Source organism: Oncorhynchus clarkii, chromosome 6 (genome assembly GCF_045791955.1).
Source record: "Oncorhynchus clarkii lewisi isolate Uvic-CL-2024 chromosome 6, UVic_Ocla_1.0, whole genome shotgun sequence".
NCBI lineage: Eukaryota > Metazoa > Chordata > Actinopteri > Salmoniformes > Salmonidae > Oncorhynchus > Oncorhynchus clarkii.
Window position 1 is genome coordinate 42,373,675 of NC_092152.1, and position 10,834 is coordinate 42,384,508.

A 10,834-nucleotide genomic window follows, 5' to 3' on the forward strand; every position below is an offset into this window, starting at 1 on the left:
GTGTCACAGCATCATCGGACTGAGCTTGTTGTCATTGCAGGTAATCTCAACACTGAGCATTACATGAAAGACATCCTCCTCCTTCATGTGGTACCCTTCCTGCAGGCTCATCCTGACATGACCCTCCAGCATGACAATGCCATACAGCTCGTTCTGTGCATGATTTCCTGCAAGACAGGACTGTCAGTGTTCTGCCATGGCCAGCGAAGAGCCCGGATCTCAATCCTATTGAGCACTTTCTGGACCTGTTGGATCAGAGGGTGAAGGCTAGGGCCATTCCCCCCCCCAGAAATGTCTGGGAACTTGCAGGTGCCTTGGTGTAAGAGTGGGGTAGCATTTCACAGCAAGAACAGCCAAATATGGTGCAGTCCATGAGGAGGAGATGCACTGCAGTACTTAATGCAGCTGGTGGCCACTTTTGATTTTGTTCATGGACACATTATTCCATTTATGTTAGTCACATGTCTGTGGAACTTGTTCAGTTTATGTCTCAGTTGTTGAATCTTGTTATGTTCATACAAATATTTGAGAGGACGTTTCTTTTTTTGCTGAGTTTATATGCCTAGGCGATGCTGTTTCATTGATTGTGCAGGGCGGCTTGCAGAGTTAATTATAGTGAATTTGTATTCGATTTGAATAGCCTAGTAATAGAGAAATTTTTTATATTTTCATAATTAATAGGCTGAAACATGACCTTTTAGCTACAGAATATCTCACCACCGAGCATTTCTATCTCCTCTCTCGCCTTAATTTATTTCTCAAGTACGCAGAGATATGGGCTGTAAACAGTTTAATATGTTTTGTTGCGAAGTTACTGTCAGTGTTCACGAACAGATTTCACTTAGTTTCCCGAATGAACCATTGGGTAGCAGCAGGAATCACGGTTGGAGAGCCCATGGCATACAGAATATGGGCAGAATGTCACCTGTCATGCAGCAAGAGGCTGCATGCTCCTCAAACAGTGGTTGATGAATGAAGTGAAATAAGTATTCTTATAAGCCCAGACATTTCTATATGCATTCCTTTGTGATAGTAGAGTTTTGATGGTTGCCACTAAAATGAGGAGGATCCCAGCTGCAACTATATTTATTTTTCTGCCGTTCCACTATGAAAACCAGAGTAGGCTACCTGGCATGATTTGAAAAGAAACTGCTTCCATTCACTATTCAAGTGCTTACGGGTGACATGTATTTTTTTCCCCTGCCCCTTTGATAATGTGCCATTCTATATCGAAACTAATTTTACATATCAGTAAAGACCAGATTAAATTGAGAATAGTCTGATGGGTGAAAATATGATCCCTTGAGAGAACAGCGTGTTCAGTCTGAGGGAAGGAACAGAGAGCAAGCTTTTTTTGCGACTTTTTCAAATAGTCAATAACCTAATCACATCACGCAGCCCATATATATTTTGATTTCTAAGACATTCTAAAGGTTTGTAATCAATCACAACTAAATTAGCCAATAACTTTAAATCTAGTGTATTGGAGCTGTTTCAAATTATCACTTTTACGCTCGACATAGCCACTTCCATAGCGACTGAGCATATGAATGGGAACAATATCTGTTCTATTTCATGTAGCTAAGTTCAATAATATTATTCTTACTATAAAATCATATAAAATAATGGCATGGGACTTAAGCAAATCTTGTCCGCTAAATTAACGACCTTACATGGCGCATAGCCAGATAACATAGAGTAGGCCTACTCATATTTCGGTTCTTTCTTTAGACCTGCCTAAAATAAATAATGGATTTATTGTGATGGTGTATATTAAAATGAATGTATTATTCTTTTAAATATAGATTTTCCAAAGGTACGCATCAGTGGCTTGTAAGCATGGAGGCCTGGAGATTCCAAACATGTTTATGTTAATTAACGGTCAATTACTGTGAGACCAGTAGTCATTTAAGACAATAACGGTCTGACAAAATGTCATGACCGCCACAGCTCTTGCTGCAACCCTATCCTACTAGTCTCAAGATGATGACCTCGTTCAAGGGTTACTGGAATACAGTTAGGATGTTCAGTCTTGGAACATGGCCACGTGTGGATTCCCTGACTGTAGATCCTATCAGCATCAAGGCAACTCTAACTCTCTCTCAACAGAGACAGAATATACATGTGAAGAACGCACCAAGCAGCCAGTAAAACAGGGAAATGAGTCATGACAATGATATCTGATGATTCAATTATTAACTATCCAAACTAAAGGAACAGTCACCTTGGCTACATCCAGAATATAGTGACTGATTTTCAGTAGGAGTTCTGTCCCTCTCTGTCTGGCATGCTGTTAAGGTAAATATGTGGTTTGTGTGCGCAAACAGGCGGGCACCTATGTGTGTGTATGTGCGTCTCAGCACATAATAACGAACAGACATTTCCTCAGAGCAGACTGAAAGAATACCTTGACGTCTTCAGGCCCTTGAAAGTCAGTACTTTAGAGACTGTGTGGCGCTCCGCTCTCTGTCCGAGACTCGCAAGAGACTGACTGCAGCCCAAGGCCCCAAATATTCTAGTTTTCCAGCCACAAGCACACATGCTTTTTTTCATGCATTCCTGTAATTCCACATCTGATATGCGTCTCTGGATTGGCTGGCCAACGCATTAAAAGTATGACTCCAAAAGAACGTTGCTCCCTTTATCATCAAGAGGATCACTCTCTCAGATGTTTCCCTGCTAATGGCACAGGATTACTTGGAATAGAGAAAGACTTCACTTGTTATCTACAAAAATGTTTGTTTTTTCATAAGATAGCTCGACATTCTTCATATTGATGTATTGTGTGCAGCCAGGGTTTATAAAGCCACATGGCCATTCAAAAGAAAAATCGGTAGTTGATTAGGAGTCAGGATACCTCAATGAAGAATATAAGCATTGGTGTGCTACGGCTAGGTAGGTGTAGATCCTAAATGTCAATGTTGGGAGGGAGCCTTCACTCTCTCCTGTTGCCCAACACACCCTTACCCATGGTTATTTTCTGGATCAAAATGGGGCTTAGGTGGTGGGCATGGCCAATGGTACTGTATTTCTTGAAGCCCTCCTGTTGGCCACAGTGACAAAATGTATTATTATCATAATACATTTTTTACCTTTAACTAGGCAAATCCGTTAAATTCGTATCTACAATTACGGCCCACACCGGCCAAACCCTGACGGCGCTGGGCCATTTGAGGGCCGCCCTATGGTACTCCCAATCACGGCTGGTTGTGATACAGCCTGGATTCAAACCAGGGTGTCTGTAATGACGCCTCTAGCACTGAGATCCAGGGCCTTAGACCGCTGTGCCAGTCGGGAGCCCGAAAGCTGTTTTAAAGCACATTTCTACACCTTTTTCCATGTGGTGGAGATAACATTTTGCAGTTTTAAAGCAGATTTCCAGCAATTCTACACATTTTGCCGCAGTTTATGCTATCGGAGTGCCTCAAATTTTATAACAAAATCAATGGTGGCCTTATGTCATGACAACAAAATAAACTCCTGAATGCATCATTAAAAATAAAATCAAAGATTCTCCCTGACTGTCTAGCTATTAGGGATGGGAGTTTGAAATAATTTCACTATTCGAATAGTATCATGAATTTTCGTTGGATATCCGGATATTCTAAATACTTATTTTTACCTAAGCCCTGCTGAGTGAGGGAGAAGCTAGCGCTCTATTGCTGCCGCTGCAGAAGGTACGGGGCGTTGTTGTAGCGAGCAGAACGAGGGAGAGAGAGATGCCAAGGCAACTCGGCTACAGCTAAGACTTGTAGAAAGCCACAATGTTATTTATCATCCCATACAACAGTGCCTGTTGACTGGAGTAGCCAAGAGAAGCTAGCTAGGTTAACTGAGGCCACCTGCTACGCTTTCTCCCCAGCCCGGTTCAGAAAAAACAGCAGCCTACCTGTTGGTTGCTCGTTGTAGCCTACTCCTCATGTCGCTTACTTTTAATTCCGTAAATTTATTCCATCTTGCATTGCATTAGTAAACTTGCGCTCCACTTGCTACACATTGAGTCTCTTTGTAGTTTATGTTGGCCAATTAACTTGGCAAAGCTACACAGGTCAAGGCTACTGGTCGGCCACATGTATTTTTGGGGGGAGCACCACGCACATCATAAAAACGACTTTAATAAAGCGACAAGCTTTTCAAATGAATAATTAGAAATGTCATGGTATACACTTGTATGTAACGTCACATGGATATTTTAATTTCGAAAAAGGCTTCAGTGTTAAAATATGGCCAAATATCCCCCCCCTCAACAAAATTAATAGTCAAGTATTCGAATACTAACATCCGTTCGGATGACTTGGCCTGCACAATCACCTGACCTCAACCCAATTTGAGATGGTTTGGGAGGAATTGGACCGCAGAGTGAAGGAAAAGCAGCCAACAAGTGCTCAGCACATGTGGGAACTCCAAGACTGTTGAAACACCATTCCAGGTGAAGCTGGTTGAGAGAATGTCAAGCGTTTGCAAAGCCGTCATCAAGGCAAAGAGTAACTACTTTGAAAAATCTCAAATATATTTTGATTTGTTTAACACTTTTTTGGTTACTACATGATTCCATATGTGTTATTTCATAGTGTTGATGTCTTCACTATTATTCTACAATATAGAAAATAGTCAATATAAATTAAAACCCTGAAATGAGTAGGTGTGTCCAAACTTTTGACTGGTACTGTAGATGGCCCGTAACAACTGACAGCCTGCCCAAGACTTTTCTACTCAGAAAAAAAACCCTGTTAATCATGTGTTATGTTATTCCTCTCTGATGAAGGCACATCCTCTCAGCTGCCTGTGGACAAGTTCCTACAGGCAGACCCTTGAAGCTACTGGGATTATACAGACTGCTGCACAAGAGTATGATTATACAGTGAGATAAAACTCAGTTCTTATGGTCACCATTTCCACAGCCACGTGGGCTTTACATTGCTATCAACTCAAGTAAAGGGGATTTACATAGAAAATTAACAATTACCCTCCCCACACACACACACACACTTTAAACCATGCCTCTGGGTTGTCTGATTAATCAGTCTGTAATACACAATGAATTGGTATATAGAGCCTGAAACGTGTGTGCATAATCGTGTATATGTTCCATAAAAGACAGAATTCTGAAAAAAATGTTACATTTGAACTTAACATATCTCTGTGCATTTTGTCCTTCAGCTGCTCAAAATTTGAGACAAAATATCCACAGGAAAATATTGTTCACCACATTTTTAGAGAGCCGGTAGGTATATGGTTTGGCACCAAGGTAAAGCTTTATTTTGGATATTCGGTTCTCTTGTCAATAGCTATTCAACCAAGCATTCCATGACAATGAAAATAATATACTATGAATCATGGGAGGACTGAGAACAATCCACACATTTTTGTATAACTTATTATTCAACATTCTGGCATTTAAGGAACATTTACACGATTTTGCATTCAAAAGTTACAGGCTGTATATACCAATTCATTGTGTATTACAGCCTGATTAATCAGACTACCGTCTGTGGTGACACTAACCCATTCATAGACGCTAACGGCCGACAGGGAGGAGGTGAGGGCCCTGGCAGAGTGGAGCAAGGAAAATAACCTCTCCCTCAACAAAAGTAAAGTAAGGAGCTGATCGTGGACTTCAGGAGACAGCACACCCCCATCGACAGGGCAGCAGTGGAGAAGGTGAAAAGCTTCAAGTTCCTCAGCGTACACATCACTGACAATCTGAAATGGTCCACCCACATAGTGTGGTGAAGAAGGTGCAACTCCTTACTGAAGAGCTCAGAGACTTTCAACGTGGCACCGTCATAGAATGCAACATTTCCAGCAAGTCGTGTGCTGAAGCGTGTAAAGATTGCAACTGAGGACAGACAACACTCACTACCGAGTCCCAAACTGCCTCTGGAAGCAACGTCAGCACAAGAACTGTTTGTCATGAATTACATGGCAGAGCAGCCGCACACAAGCCTAAGATTACCATGCACAATGACAAGCGTCGACTGGAGTGGTGTAAAGCTTGCCACCATTGGACTCTGGAGCAGTGGAAACGCTTCACCATTTGGCAGTCTGACAGATTAATCTGCATTTGGTGGATGCCAGGAAAAATGCTACCTGCACAAATTATTAGTGCCAACTGTAAAGTTGGCACTAGTTAGTTCTAGTTAACTCATTCTAGACAATTCTGTGCTTCCACCTTTCCTGTTTCAGCATGACAATACCCCCATGCACAAAATGAGGTGCATACAGAAATGGTTTGTCGAGATCTGTGTGGAACAACTTGACTGGCCCGCACAGAGTCCTGACCTCAACCCCATCGCTTCTGGATGAATTGGAACGCCGACTGCAAGCCAGGCCTAATCGCCCTACATCAGTGCCCGACCCCTCTAATGCTTGTGGCTGAATGGAAGCAAGTCCCCGCAACAATGTTCCAACATCTAGTGGAAATCCTGGGGGGGGGTCAACTACATATTAATGCCCACCTATGGTCAATAGTGGGTCAGAAGTTTACATACACTCAATTAGTATTTGGTAGCCTTGCCTTTAAATTGTTTAACTTGAGTCAAACGTTTTGGGTAGCCTTCCACAAGCTTCCCATAATAAGTTGGGTGAATTTTGTCCCATTCCTCCTGACAGAGCTGGCGTAACTGAGTCAAGTTTGTAGGGCTCCTTGCTCGCACACGCTTTTTCAGTTCTGCCCACAAATTTTCTACAGGATTGAGGTCAGGGCTTTGTGATGGCCACTCCAATACCTTGACTTTGTTGTCCTTAAGCCATTTTGCCACAACTTTGGAAGAATGCTAACATGCTGACCAGACCGGACACGTCGCGTGCGCGAGCGTCGCAAAATAAATGCAGAAATCCATGTTATTCAATTATTGCGCGCGCCAAAGAGTGTCTGCGATGCCAACAGCAAATAGAAGTCATTCCTATTTCTGACGCAGATCGCGCTGCATGTCCTGCCTCTCCCATCTCCTCATTGGTTATATTGAAAGACGAACTGTTGAAAGACGGAAGACGAACTGTTTTGCCTGTAGTCGTGGTAATACTATGAAGGTTTAGATGCGATCCCCATATAAGTTCAACGATGAAATGGCCTGGAAGGAAGAGAGATGACTAGAAACGATTCAGTTGGCCGTTTTATGTGTGGATTAATTTGTCAGAGTAGAGGTCCTTGTGCATTTCAGGTAAAATAACAACTCAATGTTTATATCCCAGGACAGATTAGCTAGCAACAGCAAGCTAGCTAAATAGGACAAATTAAATGTTAGCTAGCAAGTGCAAGCTAACTAGCTAAATTTCTAGCTAAAATAAATAAAAACGCAGACGGTTTGGGTTCCGTGTTAGGGTCCATTTGGAAGACCCATTTGCGACCAAGCTTTAACTTCCTGACTGATGTCTTGACAGGTTGCTTCAATATATCCACATAATTTTCCTCCCTCATGATGCCATCTATTTTGTGAAGTGCTCGCTGAAGTGTTTTAGGGAGCGTTTGACAGTGATGAGGGGTGGTCGTTTGACCGCATACCCATTACGGCTGCAGGCAATGAGACAGGGATCGCTGAGCTCTTGGTTGAAGACAGCAGAGGTGTATTTGGAGGGCAAGTTGGTCAGGATGATATCTATGAGGGTGCCCGTGTTTACCACCTGTTAGGATGGTGTTCATTGGCTTGCAAGCCTCCCCTTTTCCCTCCAAACATAACGATGGTCATTATGGATAAACAGTTATATTTTTGTTTCATCAGACCAGAGGACATTTCTCCAAAAAGTACGATCTTTGTCCCCATGTGCAGTTGCAAAACGTAGTCTGGTTTTTTTTAATGGCGGTTTTGGAGCAGTGGTTTCTACCTTGATGTGCGGCCTGTCATGTTATGTCGATATAAGGACTCGTTTTACTGTGGATATAGATACTTTTGTACCTGTTTCCTCCAGCATCTTCACAGGGTCCTTTGCTGTTGTTTTGGGATTGATTTGCACTTTTCGCACCAAGGTACGTTCATCTCTAGGAGAAAGGACTCGTCTCCTTCCTGACCGGTATGATGGCTGCATGTTCCCATGGTGTTAATACTTGTGTACTATTGCTTGTACAGATGAACATGGTACCTTCAGGCGTTTGGAAATTGCTCCCAAGGATGAACCAGACCTGTGGAAATCTACAATTTGTTTTCTGAGGTCTTGGGGAGTTTCTTTTGAGTTTCTCATGATGTCAAGCAAAGACACACGGAGTTCGAAGGTAGGCTTTGAAATACATCCACAGGTACACCTCCAATTGACTCGGAAGCTTCTAAAGCCATGACATAATTTTCTGGAATTTTCCACGCTGTTTAAAGGCAGTCAATTTAGTGTATGTAAACGTCTGACCCAATGGAATTGTGATACAGTGAATTATAAGTTAAATATAATTCTGTAAACAATTGTTGGAAAAATTACTTGTGTCATGCACAAAGTAGACGTCCTAACCGACTTGCCAAAACTATAGTTTGTAAACAAGAAATTTGGGGAGTGGTTGAAAAACGAGTTAGACTCCAACCTAAGTGTATGTAAACTTCCGACTTCAATTGTATGTCCACCGACCCACCTTTCGCTTTCGCCTTAAGTAACCTTTGTCTTTTGTACCCATGCCAAACCTAAAATATACTCATTTAAAAGTATCCTGGAATTACATTTACTATGTTACGTCAAGTCTGAGACCATGCTGACTGTGGGCACAGAACTTGTGTATCGTATCTGTTCAAAACTGCTAGAGTATGTGTATCTTTTTTATAATAAAATATAAGAATATGTTTTGAAAACCGGTTTGAAAAGCGCTGATTGACGCTTTAGAACGTTAAACGACAGCATCAGAATTGTTGTTCACGTGGAGCCAACCTTGGGCGAATGTAAGCTGAAAACCCTACCAATGGAGAGCGGTTTTCGAGAGCTATGGTAACACTAAAACTTGGGAACTGGAATCGAACTATTCCATATATTAGACACACGCCTAGTAGTTTACTTTACCTGCTATATTCATGATAGAGAACGACAGTGTTTCCATTCAGATCACTAAAATGCTGCTGGTAACATTGACTATGACGGCTATATTGTTCAGTTCCCTAGTTCTTATTCACGCATTTATGATCTGTAGTATGTATGTACACACAAAACATGCATTACTGTGGTAAAAGCAAATGTTGACAAAATCCCAACGCACTCACCTTTAATGATCTCCCGCTTGCCCTCATCCAGGTGGCTCGAAATCAAGTCCCCCATAACAACAAATAAAACTTAATCCAGTAACAACAATGCCGTTCGTTTCAAAGGCAAATAGAACGTACAAATATACTAAACAAATTAACAGGAACTATTTTGAACTCGCGTGCACACAGCGTGGTGAATGATTGGAAGAATGCAAGCGGTGGTGGAGGGAAAGAGAATAAAAGTTGAGCTCGCCTTGAGCAGGAGGGAGACACCCTAAATGTGAGTCACTACTCGTTGAACTATGCCAGTCAGACATTTCTTTAGGCATGTCGAAAGTGTGGTTTCGACAGAGGTAGTCCTTCGACATATGGGGCCAATTCACTGCCATAAAGGGCGTGTCAAGAGTTTGTAAACAAATTATAGCACACACGGAATTATTTTTAGCTGAAAAATGGAGAGATTTTCTCTCCACAATAGTTTTACCAGCTGTGAAATACTTGCATTAAATGTGGGGTTTTATTCGATGTTGTACTATAAACGAAACTGATGAGTTTCAGCTATAAAATACGCTACAAATTATCCTAAAATCATGATTAAATTAGCACCGAGACCCCTAGAGGGCGTAGTTATTTCTGACGTCTTCTATGAACAGTCTACTGTATGTGTTGACTCAATCTGCCCAGTGGTTCAACCCACTGGGATACATTGGAAACGATGTCGTCAAAATATTTTGTTTGCGGATTGGACCGCGGTCGCCATGACATTTCTCAACAACAAAAAAATAGGCTACCTGCCTTTATCTAGGCAAACTAAGGCAAAGTTTAAATGCAATCATGAACGCCGATTCTAGTCTGTAGCCTATGCCTATTGAAATGACAAGTCAATCTTGCAAAGGGGCCATTTATAACGATTTCACACCCTGTGTTCAACTTTCATCACTCAAACTCCCCTGTCGGATTTATAATTAATCAGATGCGCAAAATTGGTTTGTTTACAATTATATAACTGGTTCTAGCCCTGAATGTTGATTGGCTAAAATGGGTGGTATATCAAACTATACATGGTGCATTCGGAAAGTATTCAGACCCCTTGACTTTTTCCACATTTTGTTACATTACTGCCTTATTCTAAAATGTATTCAATTGTTTTTTCCCTCATACATCTCCACACAATACCCCACAAAGAAAAAACAGATTTTTAGAAATTTTAGCAAAAATAAATAAATAACAGATTACATTTAAATAACTATTCAGACCCTTTACTCAGTACTTTGTTGAAGCTCCTTTGGCAGCGATTAAAGCCTCAGGTCTTCTTGGGTATGACGCTACAAGCTTGGCAACCTGTATTTGGGGAGTTTCTCCCATTCTTCTCTGCAGATTCTCTCAAGCTCTGTCAGGTTGGATGGGGAGCGTCGCTGCACAGCTATTTTCAGGTCTCCAGAGATGTTTGATCGAGTTCAAGACCAGGCTCTGGCTGGGCCACACAGAGATTTGCCCCGAAGCCACTCCTGCATTGTCTTGGCTGTGTGCTTCAGGTCATTGTCCTGTTGGAAGGTGAACCTTCTCCCCAGTCTGAGTTCCTGCCGCTGAAAAACATCCCCACAACATGATGCTGCCACCACCATGTTTCACCGTAGGGATGGTGCCAGGTTTCCTCCAGACTTGTGCTTGGCTTTCAGGCC

General features: G+C 41.9%; 1 protein-coding gene across 1 annotated transcript in view; it reads right to left on the reverse strand.

Annotated features, from left to right (window-relative positions):
* The window catches only part of LOC139411173 (protein Niban 2-like), a 57,702-nt gene extending 48,312 nt beyond the window's left edge, over nt 1–9,390 (reverse strand). Inside the window, exon 1 of the mRNA XM_071157086.1 lies at nt 9,171–9,390. Coding sequence (XP_071013187.1) covers nt 9,171–9,225 — 55 coding nt within the window. The 5' untranslated portion in view covers nt 9,226–9,390. The remainder of the gene's footprint in view (nt 1–9,170) is intronic.
* Between the last annotated feature and the right edge of the window lie 1,444 nt (nt 9,391–10,834).